We start from the raw sequence: 23,533 nt of genomic DNA, 5'->3' as shown, positions 1-23,533 counted from the left end.
TGAGGGGCCGGGAAATTAATCTCAGCCCTTTCCACACATTTCCTACTACATTGTATGTAGTCAATACAGAATATACACAACAGGGCAGCTTACCCCTGAAACTGCTCATTATTTTGTTTTTGTGTGTTGGTTTGTTGTCAAATCCAAAGTCTAAACCTAGTTTTAATTCTGTCTGTATCACCAAAGACACCTGGAGCTTTCATTTTTAATGGATCAGCCCGCATACAGTATATGTATAGACCGACCTTGCCAGCCCAGAGTTCTGGTACGTTGTTGTTAAAGATGCTGTTGGACATCGTCTCCAGCTCCTGGGAGAGTACCACCAATCCTTTCAGAGCTTTCAGGAGATCATTGAGAGTCTGGTGGATGGTCGACAAGAGTCGATTATATCTGCGGATCGGGATGAAAATAAGTACAAATCAGAATCTGTTATTTTATCAGTGCAGTCTAAAGCACGGAAAAATTATGGACTAATTTTGACATTCATGACACTATATGGATCCCTGACCCCTCCTGCCACCTCCTCCCCCCCCTCCCCTTTGGTCTCAGTCATTCCTAAACTAAAAAGTCAGGATGTAGATCGCAATAACAATCAGGTACTGAAGCACAAATTAAATATTGGTCAATATTCAGTTTAACTAGTTTTGAAACAGGCAATGATAGTTACCATATGTAACAAAACTGACATGGAAGAGGGCTGTTTATAGTGAGCAATGGTTACTGATTATAAATTCATTCAAAGAAGAACTTCAATGCAAACAACAACAAAAAAACATTACTTTTCTACACTACAGTTTTGATAGGGGTACTACATCGGGTGGGCCATGAAATGTTGGAAAGCCAAATATTTTATTACCCAAACAATATTATTCTTGGTTCCCCTGCTTTCAGCTACTTCTATTACTATGCCCCTCACAGTGGTATGATCAGGATTGCAAAGGTGGGGGTGGGGGGGAGGGGATAACATTTTAAATCCCATCTACTGATTTAGATTGGTTCATGAACCTTTTTGGATATACCAGAAGAGAATCAAGGATTTTGTAAAGGAAGTGTGGCCATTAAAACCAACTATAGGGGAGTCTCATTCCACCCACACACCCCCCTCGAGAAAAAAATATGAAAAGTTTGAAAGTCAAATGGTGCATTCCTAGGCATCTTTAGACTCTCAGTTATGTCTATAGTTAGGTCTAAACGCTAAAGGTTGTGCTTCTAAATATAATCTTGAAAATTTTCTGTGAGGTTAAAAAAATTGTTGTCCGACTGAATGTAAAAAAAAAATCTACCATGAACCATTTTCCCCTCGGCCGATGTGGGGGACAGGGCGGGGGCAGGGCGGGGCGGCCCTGAATGTCTTACCTGATGACCTCTTGTATCAAGACTGTGTTCATTGATTCTTCATACTTTACTGGGTGTAGCTGAATGACCCTCTCTAGATTCATCGGCTTGGGAACTTTATTCAAGATGGATTTTGCCGCTTCTTCGATTACCTGCGTTAAAAAGAAGCAAACCAGTTTGGTTTACGGTCTGTTGAGTTATTTATACGTCAATAACATGATGACATGCTACAACTGAGCATGCCGTTGCGGAATAAGAGTTTCCTGTAACTTCAGACTGACCTACAAGTAATGATAATCAATACTTCCTTTTAAATCGTTTTTTGTTAAGCTCCCTATCAGCAAAAAGTAAATTCTTTGCAAAATGTTTAATTTTAGAATACGCAATAACAGCGGCGATGGGTTTCAATGAATACAAATGCTGCGTTTTTTGAAACAATTAATAAAGCCTGGTATTTTGAAGTACTGTGGGTTATAACACTGACGCAACAAATGTTTTTATCATCGTCTGGAATTCTACTAACATTAACAATATTCAATAACTGAATCGTACACAGATACCTAGCAGTGACATAATGCCTTCCTGGTCTCCTATAAGGAAGTCTTTACAAGTATCTACTTATGTAACCACATCTTGTTTGCTAAAGCAAAGTTCTCCTTTTGAAAACCAAACCTTTTCCAGGAAGTTTGTTTGACATCTGCAATTTTCATTGGAAAATTTTAAAATGACCATCATCTGGCACAAAGGCACATTTATAACTTAGACAAGGATGCAAAATAATGCGACCACTTAGTAATCCAATTAGTTGCTAGATACCGAGTAACTGTAATAATGTAGGTTGAGTCTGAAGTCATTGATAAAATCCAGACAAGGTATAACGGGTCTTGGCTTTGACCTTCGTTTTTTGTGTGTGGATAGTCACCTTATGGTATACTTTTTCACAGAGAGTAGCTACCTTAATATATGCTCTGTGTTTTAGGCTGGTTGTTACCTTAACGTATGCTACATTTTGTCTTGGTTACTAATGGGCCTCGTGGTGAAGAGGTGCTAATTACTCAATTAACCTCTTCTTTTTCATCTATTATCTCAAATGTACCTCTTCTCTTGATCTTCCTCCTCCTGATGCAGTCCTTGGTTGTAGGAGCAGGATATTATTCAACAAGCTGAATGTTTCGTTCTGGGCAAAGGTGATGTTGGCATTGTTGTGAAGCCCAAATATCTCGGGCGTATCGTTGATCGGTAAACTCCGAATGTATGCCAGGTATCCCTGTTAAAATTACCCATGAGAGAGAGAAGAAACAAAAAGATCATCAAATTAAAGAAAATGGCCATACATTACATGAGTAAAGAAAACAAATCAAATACAACAAAAGACTGACTGGGACATTATTGAATAAATTCATTAAAAAAGAGCAATTAACATTTTGGCTAGGACAGGATTGGAACATGGCAATTATTACAACTTTATGTGTTTTAACATCTAAGCTGCCCAGCCTTTGGTTTGGTAGTGATCCCTATTTAACTATCTTTGCTGATGTCAGTGGCTGGCAGAAGCCACTGGTAGTACAGTGCATTCCGTATTGCTAATGTCCCATATTTGGTAGAAATTACTTTGGGAAGATTTTTTATCAAATTGCAAATATGATAATCTAATTCCAGTAATATGTAACTAGTCATGTGACCAGCCCTATGATTCAAATTTACTATTTGCTTCTTCTCATGTGCCAAATTTGATTTTTTTATTAATTAATATTTGAAGATCTTCTGATGTCCTTACATTGTGGTCGTGAGTGGTTGGAATCTGTCGATAAATCCCAGACTCGGAGAAGCTGTGTTCCTCCTGGAGGCTGTTTTCGCTGTAAAAGTCATTCAAGATGTTCATGATACAGCGGCGATCCCAATCATCTGTGACCCGTCCTCCGTAGTTTATGTGACCAGCCGTGTACTCTAAAACCTAGGTAGGAAAAAACAAGGCAAAAATATTATCAAACGAATTGAAACTTTATCAACTTTCACCCGATTCACATAGTATGTTACAATAATATTTTATCATGATAATGTCATATAACACATCTACTATGACATTGTTGCATATAGTATTACATGGTGCAATGATACATTATGAAAACAATGATATTGTTCAATTTTTTCCCTACTAACCTTAAATGGCACTTCTTCATACTGCATAAGGAACATTTTGAGCCGAATGTTACCGGTAATAGCAGAATTTATCACTGGTATACTATTCCATACGAGATGGTGGAAGGGGGAGAGAGAGGCTGGTGTGGGGAGGGGTTGGGAGGGGTGCTACCTCTTAAATGGCACCTCTTTATACTCCATAAGGAACATCTTGAGCCGAATGTTACAGGTAATAGCAGAATTTATCACTGGTATATTATTCCATATGAGATGGTGGAAGGGAGGAAGAGAGGCTGGTGTGGGGAGGGGTTGGGAGGGGTGCTACTAACCTTAAATGGAACCTCTTCATACTCCATAAGAAACATCTTCAGCTGGCTCATACAGATACGTAGGTCACCGGTGGTGAATTCGTAGGGGATGTTGAAACCCAGAGGACCAAACTTACGCCTCTCTAGCGTAATGCCGTGGAACAGGGTCAGAGAAAGCATCAGGCTTTTGAACTCATGGACCTAAATTAGAGAGAAAAGAATAAAACAAAGAAAAGAGGATATGAAAATAAACAGAAATCATTTGTGATAGATGGCAGTATTCAACATCTTGTAAATATTAATTCTAGACCAACACAGATGAGAAAAGGCACTGAATGTGAACTAAAATACAAGCAAGCTATTGAACAGATGGAAACATACACTCAAACTACACATATAGACTGACACATAGATATAGATTGATGCGAACAAGGAAGCTATTGAACAGAAGGTACAACATGCTGTTGGCAGGGCAAACATACACACAGATGTACAGATAGACTGACAATTAGATGTAGATTGATGTAGACAAGCAAACAGACATGTGGATTACGAAGCATTTTTGTGCAAGAGTAGAGGAATTTATCTGTCAAGGTTGTTTATCCCTGTGGCTGTTGGATAAGTAAGACTAACAAATAGACAGGCATACTGACATACAGAAAGACAGACAGGAAAACAAAGAGTTCTTAGATTGTCTAAACTAGTTTTGATGCAAAAGTCTCAATAAATGAACTAGATAAAAGTGAAATTTGTAATTCTGGTAACTTTGAATGGATAACAGACTGACATACAGACTGTTGTGAAACACAAGGAGGAGATTTGGATTACTCACCCTGTTAGTGCAAGAGTTGAGGAGGTCATCAGTAAGACTGATGTACGACTGTAAAAGGTTGGCCTTTATTCCTCTAGGTGGTTCTATGGTCATCTTGGAACTATTCTGAAGGATGGCGACGGGGAACTTTGGACTTGGCATGCTGGTCAACCAGAGACGGAAATCTCTGTGGACCTGGGAATGTGAAACAAAGTCGGTCGTGTGAAGAATATTCATCGCAGACCTTTCGGTACCGTTTGAAGACTGGACTTAGTGTACAACATGCTCTTTAAAATAATTAACTAAGAGAACTTGTCATTCTGATAGAGCATATGTACACTACGGTCAACTACTAACGTGAAGTTGGGTCTGGACGAGAAACGACAACCCAACCCATGAATATGGAAGAATAAAACAGATCTTACAAACAATTGCTTTTAATTTCTTTCATGATCTTACCTTGTCTGGATCGATATTTTCCAGAAGTCTTTCCAGAGACGGCATCCAGCTCGGGGATAGATGGCAGTTCTGGAAGAAGACCCATTTACCTCTGTCCATTGCGCTACGCATCATGGCTTCTGCCCTTGGCCCCTGAGACAATAACAGTAACTCATATTTTAAAATCAACTCCTAAAGCTGTAAATCTGATTAATATAGTTTTATGAATATACATTACATGCTAATGTAAAAAAAGCTTGTGGGGAATTTTTTTCTAATGCTTTAACCCACTGTATATACTGCACTCTTAACTTATGCTTTATGTAATAGAAGTATGTCATTCATTCTGCTCATAATGTCAATGTATTGACATGCCATATCAAATGTACAGTATTTAAAACAAAAGGGGATGGAGAGGGGTGGTGTGGGTGGGTGGAGAGAGTGTGCTAAAGTATCTTACCTGACCCTGTCCTAGGGAGATGGAGGATAGTTTTTTAGAGAACCGCATTTCCTCTGCGAATTTGTAGAGGTCAGCAGCTGGATCGGTACCGGTAGAGAGGACGAACACCAGAGGGATTATGGGAGAAGATTCTTTAAACGCTACGGAAAGGTCAGCCGTCTGTGGCTCGATGAACCGCTGCCCAAGTTTGGTGGAAACAAAGTCCTGCAAAATATGAAAGTAAACATTTTGCGATAATAAGTGAAAATTCTAAGGTTCTCTCCTTTCACAATATTTCATGGCACATCACATGTTCCAGTGATGCCCACAGGATTTCTGAGGTGGAATGGCCAACCTCTAAATCCCCCCTCCCCTAACCTCGCCTGACTGATTATCCTAGGAGAATGAACCTTTATGGAAGGAGCATCCTGGGCCAAGGGAGGAGAGTGGTCTACATCTTCCCTGACTGAATGAGGAAATACAGAATTGATCCAATTAATGCTACTTAATGTTTAATGACTGAAAGCATCTATGAAGATTGTCTCGGTATTGCAATTGCAATCTAACTCAGCAGGTTTTGTCTGAAAAAAATGTGAGTAAAACTCAAAATAATTGAATTACTTCATTGTTTTCTGGGCTGTCCATGCACATTGGCAGCCAGAAAGGTACTGTTTGAAACAAATAGGACTTTTTAGCATGCTAATGTCTTGAAGCTAAACAGAAGATGATTCAGTCTTTCACAAAATGACTGAATTAAAGCCAAAAACCTTACATAAAGTTAATGGATTCAGATTAAACTCTTTAGGGCTGTTTTTTTGTCGTTTCCGTTGTTTTGTTTATCATACCTGCATGGCATTGGTGACCTTGTCAGCTCGAATACACTTGAGGACTACGATCTTCTGAAAGTCATCCAAGTTGGTATTCCAATCACCTGAGAGGGGTTCCCTGAAAGGAAAAGAGGAAAGATTTACAGAATTTATGATGAGGCCTGGTACCAACCAAGAGGTGATGAGGACGATCTTAGAGCAGGTGGAAGAGGCGGGACTGATAACAGTAAATATGAAAAGTCTCTGATATTTGTGGGTAGAGGGAAAAAGGAGAACATGAAATATTTAATGTTTCTATACAGGAAACAGGAAAAGTGAGACCAGGAAAGAGGTTTTAAATTAAATTGAAATAATTAATAACAGGTAAATATCATTGCAGGAATTTACAAAACAAGAATTAATTAAAGACAATCAATTAACAAAAAATTAACCAACATGCAATCTGTTCTGTTTGTTTTTACTTGTGATTCTTTGCAATACTTTTTAGTGTATTTTTGAGACCTTTGGACCTTTTATTGTATTTTTGTGGTGTTTTTACTGCTTAACGTTGTTCTTTTCTTATGTTTGTTTTACTGTAAATTGGTGCGTGAGTGACGCTATATAAAAGTATATCATTATTATTATTATTGTGCAAAAGTAAGTTGGCCTGACGTTTTGATCCTAGCAGGATCTTCTTCAGAGGCTTAAAAAAAAAAAAAAAAAAAAAAAAAAAAAAAATTATTATTATTATTAGATGCGGATTTTAATATATAATAAGACATCTAAAATTGTTTCTGAAATTACAGAGAGGTAGGTACTTGGAATGCAAGAATACAGCTTATGGTTATAACTTGAGTATGTCTGTCTCTTGTTTCAACTTTTATACTAAAATTTACAAAACCACCTACTTGTCATTTTTCATTCATAACTTTTTATTTCAAAGATTTGAGGATAAACTTCCCTGCTTGTTCCAAACTCACTTCCTCTATGAAAAACTCACCGATGAGGTTCTATGCTGTCAAAGATCCTCTTGTAACCTTCTAAATGGTTCGAAAAGTCCTTGGCAAACTCTGAAAACTTCGGCTAAGGGGGACAAAAAAAAGTCAGGATAAGATATCATGTCATCGTGATTAAACTTGACAACTGGACGAAAAGAGGTGTTTTTTAGAGTCAAATTATATCTAAGAATGAAATGGTTCAGTTTTATTGAATGGATAGAGTGAAGGTAAAGCTAAAAAATAAAGGAAAATATGAAATAAATAAATCACATATGTGCATCAATAACAGAGAAATACTCTAAGGAGGTCATTCTATCTTAGAAATGATGGTGTAAATGAGTTCTGAAAATTAAAACAAATATTAAAATAGGTGGGCCAGTAAACAGGGAAATATGAAGAAACAGTTTAATAAATGACCCTGTACATTCAATATAGGAAAGAGATATATTTCTAAGATACTGACAGATTAGTGTATAAGAGACCATGGCTTCTGACTTGTCAACCCTTAACCTCCCCCCCCCCAACCCTCTCCCTTACCCCTTAGTAACAAAAAAGGTAAGACTAGATAGGACTAGACAGGTTAACTGGAAGAGTACAGGACTTATAATCGTCAATTGCTACTGTAGCCGATAGGGTTTTCTTTTGTGAAACATAAAGATATTGTAAGACTCAATCCTCTATCAAACACAATACTACAGTAAAATCCTACGATGTATTATTGTGGTGAAGGTCTCTTCTCTTACCAGTGCTGCAGTGGAGAGTATCTCCTTCCAAGCTCTTTCTGAGAGCCACTCGGAGGCAGGGTTATCTAACTCTTCTGGGATGGACGTACCACCAGCGAGAAGAAACCGCCACTCATCCTGAAGAAGAATATAAGTCATAGCGATGGAAACGAAAACAAGGAATGCTGACAGGTGTATTCAGTTTGGCAAGGTTGATTAGTTGATTACTTAAACCATACCATATATAAATGATTAAAAATGTTGATTAGCTAACAACCCCTAACCATCTTGAGACAAATTAATACATTGGACTAAAATTCTCACCATGTTGATCTTGTTGTCATTCATCAAGATCCTAGCACAGAGAAGAAAGGCAAACATGAGCTTGTGGACCTCAAACAGACTGCGACAGACATTGCTGTACAGGCTGAAGGTGAAGTACTCGTTGATGTTGATGATACGTTGAGCTACGTTGTCCGCTCTCTCAGAGTTTGCGATTCCGGCCAGGAAGAGTCCAACGAACCACTCCAGGGAATACTGGTACATGGGGTCAACGTTGGCCAGGTCAGTGGTACAGAAGAATAGCAGCTGGGTCCGGACAGCTACCGGGATGTATTGAGATCTGGTCTCATCAATCTCTCGCTCTGTCTGTTCTGCAACGATCACTTTGGCCTAAGAGAAAACGGGATGAGGAAACACTTGTGAACATTTCATGAAAAACTTGAATTTCAGGACAGATGAAAATGAAAGTGACCTCAGTCAAAACAAGTGAAAGGCAGGCTTTAAAACTTTTTGTTCAATTTTTGCTTGGCAGCTTAAGAGATTTATGACTTTAGCTGTTCATAGAATACTGTAACTGCCACACAACTTTACATTGTGTAGCGATTTGCCCAGTTTGCAGAGCAAATGTAATCGGATCTCTGCTTGAAATGAATCATTTTGATATTACTCATAAAATTATATAAATAGTTCGAGAGCGGTGAACAGATTTGTTTTTTCCCCTTTAGGAAAGCACAGAACCTTGAAAATGCTCACTTTATAAGGAGAGAAAATAGAGAAAATATGACGAAAGATAGATAAAAATATGTTTTAATGAAAGTGCAAACAAGAATCTTCAAAGATAAAAATTTACTACCACAATTGTTTATCAACGAGATGAATTATGTATTCTACAGAGATAAAGAGAATATTATAATTCACCTTAATTTCTTGGGCCTTGATCTTGGAGGCCTCCAGTGTGCTGATGAGATCCACGTCATCGACTGGGTTGCCTTCGGAAGAGCTCAGCCTCTCCAGGATTTTATCTTCAATCTCCTTGAGTTCTTGCTTCATCTTGGCATTACTCACAATCAGCTGGTTCTTAGCTTCCTCCAGGTCAGGCCTTTCCTCTGCCACCACTCGAGCGAGAAGCTGATCTTCCAGACCGCTAGAAAATTAAACCAAAATTTAATCGTGTTAAAAAGATATCGGCGAGGGATTAAGTTGAATTTTTTTAAAACTTTTACTGGGTGTATAACTCTCCTTTGCAAAGTATCTTAGCTGAACGCAACCAAATAAAACAAACGGATGAAATCGGGTATGACATACAGTCTATGATTCAGTATTAATGTATGTAAGGATTTATGCAATTCATGCTAATATTGACTACAGAAAATCATGTTTTGTTTATCAAACAATACATTTGGCATGAGTACTTACTCATTCTTACTCTAAAACTATATTACAAATAAGAATCATTTAAAAATATAAATTACATTTTTTTTTTCCTTCTCTGTTTGTATGTAGGTGCTAAAATGTTATAGTTTGGAATTAAGTATTTAGTATTTTCTTAATCTTAAGTTATTCTCGACTACAAAAATCCACTTATTACATCCACTGACCTCGGAGATAGAGTAAAGTTGACCAGCGTGACTTTAGTAGACACCTCAGGGGTGTAGTGAGGGTTAGGTAGCTTGGTGGTGATGTAAAACTTGAAGTCGTCATGGTACGGAATGACTGCATCACCGAGACGAATCACTGTACTTCCTTGAGATTTGAAGGTCTGTTTTTTACAAGGAAAAAATGAAGATTGCAAAAAAATATATGATTAAATATGTATAATGTAGAATGTATAAATTTCAAATGTTATTGATTAGGACATCTGAAAGTGGTTTCAATTTGCAGATACACTGTGTTACCTCATTGGCATCGGCACCAGAGTGCAGAACCATGTGTAGGACTGCACAGTTGTACCACAATTAATATAAATTAAATCTGCACTGTTAAATTGAAAAACATCTCAGAAATGAGTACTTGAAGGATGAACCATAGTGTCATCTTTTTCTAAAAGTTTAGGAAACATCTGTTTTCATCGACCATTTTAAGTAAGCTTGTTAAAAACGTCAATTATAAGGATGTTTCTGCAAAGACAGATCCAGAAGTATTGATACCACTGCTCACCTGTCTCAGGAGAATTGGTTCCAGAGCTGGGTCCAGCTCTTCTCGGACATTCTCCATCAGACAAGGCTTACCGAATCTGACCGCATTTTCCAGACTACGAAGGAAATCTCTGTCTGTCAGTTTCATAACGTCGATTCCGTTGTCTTTTTCCTGTACGAAGAAGAAAATAGAGAACAGCCTTGTAAGTCTGTTGATGGTTAAACAGAAAGTCAGGCCTAAAATCAAGTTTGTCACTGTGTGATTGGTTATTCTGTGTGATTGGTTATTCACTCTCGGAGTATGTGGGGGGGCCTTGGTTTCACAAATAGACGCCTCCAACACCCTCTCCCTTTCCCCTCTCCCCAGGATGTAAGCGATGATATTACTCTGAAGATGCAACGAGTCAAAGGGGAAATTATAAAGGGTATGCTTCTTTCAAAATGTTCACCTATCTTACCAGTGTTTTGATCCATTTGTTTGCCTGGCCCTGGGGATCAATGAAGAGCGGCCATCTTTGTGAAAACTGGACGATGACGCCGTTCTCCGTTGAGAGATTATCCCTGGGAAGACCAGCTATCTGCCAGCTTCTAATTTTGACGGCGTCGCCGAACGACGGGACCAAGAGCGGATCGTTGGTGTGGGGGACGTGGTGTTCAGCAAATTTACTGATCCACTCCTCGGAGAGCGAGGCTCTGTATTCTCCCTGAAAGGAAGAAAAAGTTTTTGTCAATAATTAAAGTTGATGGTTGCTTTGACCACAGTATCTCCTATCATACATATACTACAATTAATTGTAACATGATTGACTGACAGCCTACGGGGCCAATCTGACCAAGGGAAGACTTCAATCTGGCCTGCAAAACTTTTTGTCCCTCACGTTTGCACTTATGGGATATGCAGACCATCAAAAAGGGGATTTTGGCACATCTAGCAATTTGTGGGTCACATTATGGTCTAAAAACATGTAATATACTTACGGTAAAGGCTCCGAGGTAGGCTACGTAGCTGGCCGATACCAGAACATCACCTACTATATCTCCCATGACACTATTGAGCCTTTCAACTGATTCCTGCCAACGGTCCTTTTCATCTGCCAAACCTCCAATTAACTGAGGAAATTTTAAAGATGATGATAAATGAGTCAGTTTCAAGGGTGGTTGAAGGAGAGTAGATCAAGGAGGGGTGGAGGGGGTTGTGGGGGGTATTAGAAATATCTTAATATGAATTAACATAAAAAGTGAATCAAGTTTCCTGTCTTACATGGAGGGCTTTGTACTCCTTTGCAGTGATCATGTCACTCATACAGTATCTTTAAGTAATTTACGAATGCCAGTTCTTACCATTAATGCTATCATCTTTCTATAGCACCATTGTCACATTTCCAATAATTTATCTGTTTCAATAAATGCTTGAATCAATGTTACCTATGATACTAATGATGGACGACACGTGTTACCAGTTAATTAAATCCTTTTCTATTAAAGACAAAAAAATTAGGATTTTCGCACGAGTGAAAAATGACATTTACAGACTGACACACGCCTTTGATAGCCTTACATTATCAGCTCTTGTATGTTGTACCTAGTCTGATTTCACACTTACAACAACACTTATTTACATACATTTGATAGACAGCTCATGCAAGTCTTATCTAGTCTGATTAAAGACTTTAAACATCTCCATTTATATTTGATAGACATCTCACAATTTATGTCTTATCTAGTCTGATGACAGACTATTAATGGTAGAATGAGAAGGAAGGGCAATGACCGGAGGTGCCGGTCATAGAGGGCGCACAGTGTTAAAAGATTACCAGGGCATTCTAGGCACGATAGAACAAAGTGCTGAGGTTGTGAGGAGACAGGTAAGTGAGGAGCGAAGTAAATAGTCTGATTCCAGATTTACAATACCCAATTTTTCCTTGATTTATTTTATAGACGTACCTTGTCAGCTCGAGTAAGTCTTGCCTTACAAAGGTCGCATTTGTTCTCCAATTCTTCCTTCTTGGAGACGCAGTCGTTGTATTTGGCTTGTAAAGTAGCGATACCATCTTCTACTTCTCTCAGCCTGGCCTTAGCTTCGTCAAGGATTCGCTGGGTCTCTGCTAGATCTTGTTGAGCCATCCGTAAAGCTTCCTGAAAATACGGAAAAGAGGAAATACTTTAAATTGATCACTAAGGTGTTTCTCTCAGAGAAAATCTTAATTTGAGAATCACATTACAAGCAGCAGACTTTCCTGCAGTGACGATATATTGGCATTTCAAACAAATATAAATGAGAGAAACAATCAGAATGTTAACTTTTTTCTTCTTTCACTCTTGTGAACACATATGACTATCAACAGAGGCATCATGCAACCAAAGTTATTCCATTAACAGTTTCACCAAATACCTTTCACACAAGCAACCAACTGATCCTAAATGAAATGCATTACAATTATATATGCTTCATAAAAAAAAAAACACAAGGTAATGGATTTTGTAATCTTTATCAGCTTGAAGGGAGGCATCCCTGGTATAACTGTTTTCCCATCGAGAAACAGGATTAGATCAGCAGTTAAAAGAATATAGACAAGTAAACAGGTGGAGCTGGATAATAAAAGTAAAGTTCTCACCCTTTTAGGAGCAACATTTTTAGCCACAAAGTGGTACTTGTGCATAGCTCTGACCCACTGGCAGATAGAGGTACATGCCTTAGAGGCCTTAGCGATGGCAGCTGGAGTAAATTCATCGTTATTGATAAACGGTTCGATCTTAGTGATCACGGAATCTGGAATATTATCCTGCAAAATGAACAAAACATTCAAAATTACAAGAAAAACAAATGGACATGATAAGCAATGCTATAACATAGCAACTACAATAATGTTATAAGGTTTCTTAGGATGAAAAAAAACAAAGAAAAGGAGAAGAAAGGCAAGGAACAAAACAAACTTTAAGAAAGCATAAAAATAAAGAAAGCATAAAAAAGTTAAAAAATATTTTAAGAAAACAAAAGAACCCAAAAAACCACAATATAAAATAAAATAAAATGAAATATATAAATAAAATATAAGGCAATAGAAACAGCTGAGAAAAGAGAAAGATATAGGTGAAATATGCATGAAAAAATTGAGATGGATAAATACCGGAAGAAGATAGTAACTTTCCTTCAAGATAATAATATCAAAGAAATTTATTTGACTCGGATATATTGTTCTGCTGTTGGACAGCTTAACCCTCTCCGCAGCCCATCCTTTCTCAAAAACAAAAAAATACAATACAAAAAAACTGACCTTGTCAAAGGTGAATAGACTGTCCAGGAATTTTCCTGGATCTTGAAGGAGGGCCTTTCCTGGTTCCCAGTAGTCATCGACTTTGACCCCTGGTTTATCTCCCGCCACTTTCTTTGCTTTCACTCCTTTCATGATACACACCGCCTCCACGGTGATCCGTACACCGTTAGGAGGGCGCTGCATGGCACGCACCTGTTGCAAAATGAATTGTGGGATTGATTGCATCATCCATGTCAAAATTAAATGATACTAAATTGTAAAAGGCTCGTTCATCGATGTTACGGTTAACTCTTCACAGCTTTGGACGTTTATGATTTTTTTTTTTCATTTAGTGAGGACCGAAGTTTGAATAATTACATATAAAATACAATTTTCTTGTTAGTGTTTGTTACGTTCATTGAAAACTAGAACCGGTAAATCTCTTTACATTTTTATTCGTGGCTCAACTTAACCTAGCAACCATACAAGATGACTGATGGCGATACCTTAATTGACCATTTATTCAACAAATACCTCCAAATTTATCTCGACAAATCTTCATTGATACATAGAATGCACTGTCCTCTTGATTAATAACCAACATTAAAATCTTTAAAAAATTTTAAACCAAATTTCTGACGCCAAATTTTCCACGCCGTTTCCATGATTTGATTGAGATCACCCAGCATGGAAGTAATCTTACCTCCACTACATCATTTCTGTTTAAGGATTTCAGACTCGCTAGAGCAGCGTCCAGTGCTGGTAGGGCCTCATCCAGGTCTCTCTGGGCATCATCTGCTATTTCCTGGGTCTCTTTGGCCTTCGCTACAGCCTGCTGTTCTTCCTTTTGAACCACTTCCTTAGTTTCGTTGGCGACAATCTAAACAATAATGCCCAAAAAATAAGAAAAGAATAGCAACACTTTTCACTTTTATCATGGATATCTCCCCAGCATATGCATCTGTGGGATGTCCGGTACAAAGGTATAGGACAAATAGAATGCATACAGTGTTAACCATTAAGCATACAAGCAGAACCTAGCCACCCACATCTGTGGGATACATGTCCGGTACAAAGGTATAGGACAAATAGAATGCATACAGTGTTAACCATTTAGCATACAAGCAGAACCTAGCCATAGGAAGAAGTAAAGAGTATCTCCACTTTGACAATAAACTTATAAATCTTTTTAATTTTGTTAATATAATCCTTGAGATGGTCGTACCGTATCTTTCTGGATCTGTTCCATGGTGAGGACCGTTTCTTTGGACGCCTCTTCCAACATCGGTTGCATCATCTCTAGTTCCTCCTGCATCTTAGCTACATCAGTGGCCGTTGCTAAGAGCTGGAAAGATACCCAAGAAATTAAGATCCTCATTCATTATATAAATTAGCTGGTCCAATGTGTTTCTTATATCCTTGGTGTTTGTACCAAGCAGGTTGATTTGTGACAATTTGAGGAGGGGGAGGGCAGGTGGGGGGTGGAGATAGCACTGTTATCTTGGTGTGTTATGCTCTACAATATTTTCTCTGAGATGATAACTGTTTAAGTTTAATGGTTCTAAGATTGCACAGAAAATACTGAACCGTGTTACAAATGTCATGAAATGGACCCTTTCATTTATGATGAAATGGGAGATGTACAAACTATTCCTAGTGATATAATTATACCATATTTCTGGTGGTCTGTGGCTAATAAGCTGATGCAAAAACATGATTCCTGAAAGGTTTACCTTGTCTAAACCTAGCTTGGTACGGTTCCGAGCAGTTTTCAGTTCCATCTTCTTAAGTTGCAATAACTTAGCGAAGATTCCCAAGAGCTCCAGGTAGCTGGTCGGAGTCACATAGTTATGACGGGAGAGCTCAGCAAGAAACATCTTGGACTTCTCCGCCACTGACTGGTGAACTACTACACACATGCTGACCTAACATCAGGATCAAAATAAACATAATTGTAATCATTAATTAAATGCTAATTAACCATTTTTCTTATTAAAACATGCTAAAACAGGTTTCATAAATATTTATGCATATCAACAAATGACAGCTATCAAATCCTTGTTTCAATGTATAAATGAACAAATCTAAAACTGCCCCTTTTTTATTTATTTTTTAATTAATCAAAAACAGAAATTATTACTGCAAACTTTTGTAAACAATAAACGACTCATCAACTTCATCCAATCATTTCATTTCAAACTTATTTCCAAAAACTGAATCTGTCCTGCTACCAGTGGAGATCATTTCATAATTTTGTAAGCAATTCATGAAAGGTGACTTACTAGACCATCGACCACTTCATCTCCTTCGTCCAGGTCTGGAATATCACTCAGGAAGTTCTTGGCTACGGACATGAGAGCCTCGTCCGGCCACTCGCTGAACCAATCGATAGTACAGCAGTTGACCAAAGACGGGAACTGACGAAGGCGGGCTCGGAAAATCTCCCCTATTGGGCTAAAAGGAGGTGGTGGGGAGGAAGAATATTAATACTTGTTATTATATTAATTGTTATTATATTACATGTTGTTTGGCAGTCTCATTAAGGAGAAAGTAACATCGAACTGTCAGGAAAGAAGTTGGAATGGAATTAAAAGAGTTTAAAATAGTTTTGCAGAATAAAACTTGCTAATCACCATTATTGTCCATTGATCTATGAAAATGAAAATAACTTACACAGAAATGGTGTTCAGTGACTAACAAACAGAAAAAAACCCATAAATAAATAAAATAAATCATAAAATAAAAAAAATGAAAAAATAAAAAAATAAAATAAAAACAAATAAAAACAAATAAAAACAAATAAAATAAAATAAAATAAAATAAAATAAAATAAAATAAAATAAAATAAAATAAAATAAAATAAAATAAAATAAAATAAAATAAAATAAAATAAAATAAAATAAAATAAAATAAAATAAAATAAAATAAAATAAAATAAGGGTATGTTCCAATGGTAAGTGAATGATCCATACCTCATACAAAGTACAGTGTGTATGTTACTCTTGACTCTCTTGGTATATGCCGAGTAGAGGTTGGCCTTCGTAGCTTGCATTCCTGAATCTTGAACAATCGGCTTCATAGCGTTGTAAATGGAATCCAACTCATCGAACGCGTAGATGTTAGGAACGTCTCCAGAATTCAAGATATTATTAATGTCCTCCAGAAATGATTCGCTTTTAATCTGAAAAGACATCATTTGATAGTTGTAGAATTTAACCCTAAGACTCACGTCAGCAGATTAAAATGTACTTTTGAAAGTACCAATGATTAATAAAAACTGTTCATGATTCCAGCTTATCATGGGATATTATAAAAGGATACAACCCTGGTCGTAATATGTGTTCCACTCGTTCTATCAACCTCCCACAAAATCTCATATTGGAGACCATTTATGCCTGCAGCATACATCCCCCCCCCCCTTCCCAAGACCCACGGCAACTTAAGCCTCATCTTTTCAATCTCAATATTTCTCTAATTAAATGGAGGACAAACCTGTGTGTCACTGAATAGGAAGACAATGGCTTTGTTCTCTAGGCCGGCTTTGAGCATGATGGTCTTGAGGTCCTCCCTCCATTCGTTGGTGCCGTAGTTCTTGGCCAGTTCAATCTGAAACAATTCGTATTCAGCCCTAAGAACGCAAAATGGAATAATTGAAATATGTCAGGAAGTCATTTGCAGTATCATAGTGGTAGGTATTGGAGGATACAGACAGCAGTGTTAAAGAGTAGCAGTGTAGCAATGTAGCCAGGAGTAAGGCTGGTAATAATAGATGCTAACGGCAACAATTAAGGAAGGTCCTTACTGGTACACTCAGGTCACTGGAATTCTTCTCAAGGGGAGACTGCCGATTGGATGATATTGAACATCAACTCATAAAAAGAAGATGACATTTAACAGTATGTTAACACATTCATAAACCAAAAACATAACCCTCCCCCACCTCCCTTCTTCAACTCTCATATCCACTACAAAAGAACCCTACAACTCCTAGTCGTTTCAAGCATTTCTCACCCTTCAGTCCATATAAAGGTTATTTTTGCAAGTATATCCCCCTAAATTCCAAGTCGATTCATTTTTATGAATAAACCCCGAAATTCCTACTCCCTTGGTTGTAACAGTTAGGGTTATAGTCAAGTATACTAAAGGATTAAAATGCTCAAAACATCAAACTCATCAAAAAATAAGATCAACTTAAACCATATTGCACTTTAAAGCAATTTGTAACAGAAGAGGTCAGATACGATGCACTGGCCCAAACACAAATAAAATATTCCATCCCCAATATAGATTAGTTTATAACATTAAACAGCTCTAAAGATAAAACACATACATATCTATATATATATATATACATTTAAATAAATCAGGGGACATGCTCTGTAACTACATAGATCAAACAAATAAACGTATTACTCACATGTGAGCCGCTAGTCTGGTCAAACTCTGCCTACCACTACCTCCTACTCCCAGGAGCAAGGCGTTACCGAGAGGCTGACGTATGATTCTAGAGATACGGCAGACATGTTTGGTGGCATCCATAAAGAGGACGAGTTTCATCTGAGCTGTGTTCACCTGGTTATAGTCCTCAAGATTCTCCTCCATAACTTTAATCATCTGCAAAAGAAAAAAAAACAGGGGAAAGAAAGAATATTAGGAGAGAAGTTGAAGGTATTAATGTTTCTCGGAAGTCCTAAAATACTCCAAAATATATTTTGTGCTAGCTGCATCTATAAATGCTCATGATGCAAGAAGGATTTACACATCGGATCTCATCAAGTGCAGCTAAATAAGATACTTCATAGAGGAAGACTACAGGATCCAAAGAGGTCGAAATGGATCTACAACATACTTCATCCCTGCCTGCTATGATAAATTAGAAAAGGGTAAGGACCCCAATGCTTGGACCGCTAAACCATTTTCATACCCCTGCTAAATCAAGAAATAAAAGTAGACCAATAGAGTTCTGGTTGCTCGTAGGTCAAAATTTATAAAAAAATAGGAATACAAACTCAAAGTTGTGCAGTTCGAAGATGGGTGCCAATGATATCCATTTATCAAGAGCATAGGTCATAGGTCATGGTGGATATCAAAATTATTTCCCCCTGGGGACTGCAATATGAGAAAGGCTGAGAAGACTAAAAAACTCCACAAATTGTTAAACTATGTAAAACTACATCTACATACCAAGCATGAAAAATACAATCGGAATACAATCGCAACATTGCACGATTCAAAGATGGGTGTAAATAATATCAAGAGCATAGGTCAAAGGTCACAGTGGATATCAAAAGTTATTCCCCCTGCGGACTGCAATATGAGGTTATTAAATGACATCTACAGAATTACATCTACATACTAATCATGAAAAAAACACAATAGGAATACAAATTGCAAGTTTGCGGGTTTTAAAGTGATATCCATTCATCAACCATATGGCCCCACCTTTTTCTGGTCATTGATCTCGGCGTAGACCTTGTTGTCTACGTTGGCGCCCACGAAGTCACCGTAGAAGAGATGCTTGGTCGGGGTCACCTCCTTAAAGTCAGTCTGGAAGGATTCCGATATTTTTTTCTTCATCAGTTCCTCGAACCATTCCCTGTCTTCGTTGTTGACAAGACGATCCTGAAAGACGCGGCAGTTCTCGTGGTACCAGAGTCTCAGGAGACTCGGGAGGTTCTCCAGTTTGGAAGCGTTGGCCATCAGCATCCCTGAAGAGGGGAGTGAAAAAACAACTCGGGTAAGGGGGCAGATGAGGAAGATAGTGATATAGTATTTTGTACTCTTGCATGGTTGTCTGTACTCGTGGTCACCGATTGTACTCGTGTGTACTCATACTTGGGGCATTTGGATATCTAGTACATTAACTAGTGAAAGACCGAGTACACGTAACCCTGTACTCGTTATCAAACTCATACCAAGGATAAATTCTACTTGTGCTTGTTGGTATTTGCATGAAAAATCTGGTAACTGACGGATGCAAATTCATAAATCCTCTAAGACATTGTTTTCCCTTCAGGTAATTTTATTGAATGCCAAATAGTCATAATTTTATTAAATTGTTTCAGAGTTTTGCCCTGGTGCAACTCTAGTTTGAATAGTTCTGATGACTTGCCAACACCTCTTTGGCAACTTGGAAATTATTTCTTCCAAGCCTGACCCCTGTACCTTTTCAACCCTCCATGTTTTTTTCCCAGAGTTGCATGGTTGGAAGAAAGTGTTGCTTATTTTATGGCAGCACTCAAAAATTCATTTTGTATTGTGAGAGAGAGATATTTTTGATGTACACATACCTTGGAATATTTTGGATAAATCTCTGAGGTTGAATGTGTAATGACTCTTAGCTGGTGTGGGCAGCAGCTGTGTGGTGATAGTCTGGTAGACATCGATGGAGGCGTTAACTATTCCATCCCCATGTTCCTTGGGTAATGCTGAACTAGCTATTGAGAAAAGATATGAAATATAAAACAACATAACAATCGATATACAAATAATTATGTAAAGAGTTAGATATTATGCTGAAATGCACCCTCCTCCCTCACCCTGCCCTGCTTCCACAACAAAAGAAGCCACTTTTGTGACATCTTTGACAAATTTTGGATTATCTTTGCATATTGTTTGTAGCGTCTTTTGTGTTCACACTGTTACCATAGAGACACAGACTGACCGATGCAGTCTCTTGCTGTATATCATGTGATACTTCTTGTTTGTTTCATATTGTAAAGTCCCATTATAGCAAATAGCTTAAAGTGACCACAAAGTGATGCAACAGTTGTTAGATATCCTATCTAAAATCACCAAAACTTTAAAAAAAAACATACTTTTTAAACAGGTTTCTGGTATTTTGGTTTGGCATGGTATCCATCATTTTGTGACAATCATTGAGTTTCACAACATTTTATTCGCAAATACTGAGCAGCCTAAGGCTGTTAAGTTTCTGATAATCCAGCAGTCACAATTTTCTTACTTCTTTCCTATAAATATCAAAAACTTATATACACCAATATAAAAACTTCAGGTTGCATATTTACAAAGTAACTTTTTTCCAGAATTGCAGTTATCTTGCAATCCCCGAAACTCACCGAGCCAGCTGTTCAGAATCGTAGCAAAGATTCGGAATTTACTGGAATGTTCCATTTCACAGAAAGAGAGAGTGTTGAAGTGTCTCTTCAGTCGGCCTGTGATTGGGTTACGACCACCACCAGGAGGTCCCATTGCACACACAAAATTGATGTCCACCAATTCTCTGAAAGCCCCTGTTAAAAACAAGAGGAAGGAAAAAATATTAACCAATAGTTACGTTTTACAAATATGTCAATCATGAGATTAATGAATGTAACTTTCATTACTAACAGGTTCATTTCATTTCATAAAATTATTAAAATAGCATTAACTTCATGTATACTACTCATTTCAACATGAGAAAAAAAATTGAAAAATGTAATGATTTATAAATTCAACAAGGTATAGTTTACAAATTCAATTTGATAAAGTTTTAGAAAGGCAATGCCCAATCTATACTCTTAAAACTTGAACAGTTTCATTATGTCACATAGCCTTTCTATTCATATATGACACATCTAATGAGAACAGGGTTAAGATACTTACCAGAATTTTAAAAGGCATAAAACAGAGCAATAAATTAAGATATGGAAGGAATAAAACATTTAACGTGTATCACTCACCGATCTGTTTGCGATCATACCATCCCTTGTGGTCCATCCACTGACGTAGCAATTCTATAGGGGGCTGAGCCCCGTACACCTCCAAGGCAGGCATGTTCAGATCATCGACAAACATCACAAAATATTTACCGAGGGGAGGACCGAACACACCCTTACGTCTGTTGCAACAAAAAATAGTAAGAGCTAAAACTAAACTAGTGTCAGTAAAATTTTTTATTATCAAATTTAAAAACAGTTGAATACACTAACAGTTGAATTACTAACAGAGAAGGGAAAAACTAGCTGAAATTATTCTTAAGATGGAAAAGCTTCTTCTATGACTAAAGAGGGGTAGGAGAATGGGTGGAATAAATGCTTTTTGCAGCTTAAACATGAATAATCATAATTCATCTTTCTAGCATATTTGGTCACAATACTGATGACCTTAAAGCATTCTCTCTCTCTTTGTCACACTAATCTTTCACCAGATTTTATCTTTCGTACCTTTTGTCCAGTTTGCCATCGATCAGATCCTGGGTCTGATTGGCGCTCGTTCTTGCCGAGAAGTTTATAAAGTGACTGATATAATCCTTGGGCATGTTCTTCAACAGCTTGTCAGATATCGTCAGAGTTTTACCGGTACCTGTCTCGCCGACGCACATGACCTTTAACAACGAAATACCACAATTATGAATTCTGATCCGAATATACTGAATCTTTCTAAGTATGTTTCCTGAAACAAATATCAGTGGTTGCTTATTATTCAAGTAGTCTATAAGATGCGTTATTAATAACAGGAAGAAATTACTTCTTATAAAGTAGAACCTGGATTATCCAGATCTTCTTTTATTTAAATCCTGGATTATCCAGATCAGAAAACAAACCGTTCCTCTGTTTGTAATTGCATTTCTTCTCCACCATCCAGTACATCAAATTCTGTTAACAAATAGTGTCAACATTTATCATCACAACTACAACTACACAGGACCCTTTGGATTGCATTTTCTTTTCATTCCTATATTTCACCTTAGTGAAACAAAAAAGTATTATATATACTCAAAAGTACAATGGTAAATAACCCTGAAGTTTAGAAGACTTGACAATAATTAATATATTTTCATATTTTTCATATCTGGACAACCACAAACCCCAATGTGGTTAAATAATAAATAAATAAATAAATAAATAAATAAATAAATAAATAAATAAATTTATACAAACACCAGTTGTATTTGATTTTGTATCAAAAGTCGACCAATGGTGTCAGCTGTTGGACAATTGGAATGAAAGTAACCAATCAAGCCCCAGGGTAGAGTTGCTGACCATGTTTAACCTATTTGATCCCTGATCCGAGAGAATGAAGATTTTACAAAGTACAGCCACAAACAAGCAAAGAAGAATCAGAGATGACTAACCTGTTTTTTGTTTGTGACCAGCATATGCAGGATATATGACCCTCGCACGGTGTCAGCGGTGGGAACGATGATGTCAGAGTAACTCATTTCAGGAGTGATGTTACAATTCTCTAGGCCATCCATCCAATCCAACCAACGGACCTAAAGACAGACAGATCAAAGATGAAATGGTGGTGTCCACGGCAATAAAAATAAAAAGAACTGCAACATTATTATGGAGGGGTGATCACACTATTAAAAAAACAAAAAGTATGATACATGCAAATATTATAGCACCATTTTGGGGAAATTGATCAGCAATTTACAGAATACCTTGCATAAACCAAAAGGATACTCTCCCAATTTTTTTTTCCTCACTGAGTTAGACTAAATGAATGGGTATCCAATGATTCTTAATCAGTTATCAAAAGTTTGTGGACAAGACACCATTTTTTTTTTTCATTTTGGGTATTAGCAAGTTAGAAAGTTATATGTCCAGTCAACTGGATTGGCTGTGCATATATAATTAATCAAGAAAGTAGTTAGCTAACAAAGTTGTCAGTAAACCCTTGTTCAAATTGTTGCTATTCAATAATATGGTCTGAAATTGTTAAAAAGAAAATGCCCTTTTTTCCTTGAATTTGTAATAAACTTCATTACATGCACAAATATTTTAGGCAGACTAGGGGGTTGGCACAAAAGTTGATCTTGTGGACCAAAGTGCAATTTTTTACCCCTACATCTAAATGGCCAGAACACTAATGGAACACAAGTAGGTTTGATATACATACTACCAAAAGCATATATATTC

At 37.3% G+C, this 23,533-nt stretch overlaps 1 protein-coding gene across 2 annotated transcripts in view; it reads right to left on the bottom strand.

The window, feature by feature from the left end:
* LOC139969552 (dynein axonemal heavy chain 1-like) overlaps positions 1–23,533 on the bottom strand; it is a 65,668-nt gene that overhangs the window by 11,943 nt on the left and 30,192 nt on the right. For both annotated transcript variants that reach the window (XM_071974674.1, XM_071974755.1), the window contains 33 exons: positions 22,744–22,884; positions 21,833–21,993; positions 21,350–21,507; positions 20,747–20,920; positions 19,958–20,104; positions 19,110–19,375; positions 18,085–18,281; positions 17,160–17,295; positions 16,640–16,848; positions 15,950–16,121; positions 15,401–15,592; positions 14,893–15,012; positions 14,371–14,547; positions 13,689–13,880; positions 13,029–13,196; positions 12,358–12,549; positions 11,392–11,523; positions 10,872–11,117; positions 10,436–10,585; positions 9,877–10,037; positions 9,197–9,422; positions 8,321–8,668; positions 8,018–8,134; positions 7,277–7,359; positions 6,316–6,415; positions 5,492–5,695; positions 5,053–5,184; positions 4,615–4,788; positions 3,804–3,983; positions 3,113–3,289; positions 2,432–2,602; positions 1,357–1,487; positions 246–390 (listed from right to left, as the gene is read on the bottom strand). In XM_071974674.1, the coding sequence (XP_071830775.1) occupies positions 246–390; positions 1,357–1,487; positions 2,432–2,602; positions 3,113–3,289; positions 3,804–3,983; positions 4,615–4,788; positions 5,053–5,184; positions 5,492–5,695; positions 6,316–6,415; positions 7,277–7,359; positions 8,018–8,134; positions 8,321–8,668; positions 9,197–9,422; positions 9,877–10,037; positions 10,436–10,585; positions 10,872–11,117; positions 11,392–11,523; positions 12,358–12,549; positions 13,029–13,196; positions 13,689–13,880; positions 14,371–14,547; positions 14,893–15,012; positions 15,401–15,592; positions 15,950–16,121; positions 16,640–16,848; positions 17,160–17,295; positions 18,085–18,281; positions 19,110–19,375; positions 19,958–20,104; positions 20,747–20,920; positions 21,350–21,507; positions 21,833–21,993; positions 22,744–22,884 (5,679 nt within the window). The remainder of the gene's footprint in view (positions 1–245; positions 391–1,356; positions 1,488–2,431; positions 2,603–3,112; positions 3,290–3,803; positions 3,984–4,614; positions 4,789–5,052; positions 5,185–5,491; positions 5,696–6,315; positions 6,416–7,276; positions 7,360–8,017; positions 8,135–8,320; positions 8,669–9,196; positions 9,423–9,876; positions 10,038–10,435; positions 10,586–10,871; positions 11,118–11,391; positions 11,524–12,357; positions 12,550–13,028; positions 13,197–13,688; positions 13,881–14,370; positions 14,548–14,892; positions 15,013–15,400; positions 15,593–15,949; positions 16,122–16,639; positions 16,849–17,159; positions 17,296–18,084; positions 18,282–19,109; positions 19,376–19,957; positions 20,105–20,746; positions 20,921–21,349; positions 21,508–21,832; positions 21,994–22,743; positions 22,885–23,533) is intronic.

The sequence above is a fragment of the Apostichopus japonicus genome, chromosome 1 (genome assembly GCF_037975245.1).
Source record: "Apostichopus japonicus isolate 1M-3 chromosome 1, ASM3797524v1, whole genome shotgun sequence".
Taxonomy (NCBI): Eukaryota; Metazoa; Echinodermata; class Holothuroidea; order Aspidochirotida; family Stichopodidae; genus Apostichopus; species Apostichopus japonicus.
The sequence above is the reverse complement of the archived record's forward strand: the minus strand, read 5'-3'. Positions and strand labels throughout refer to the sequence as shown.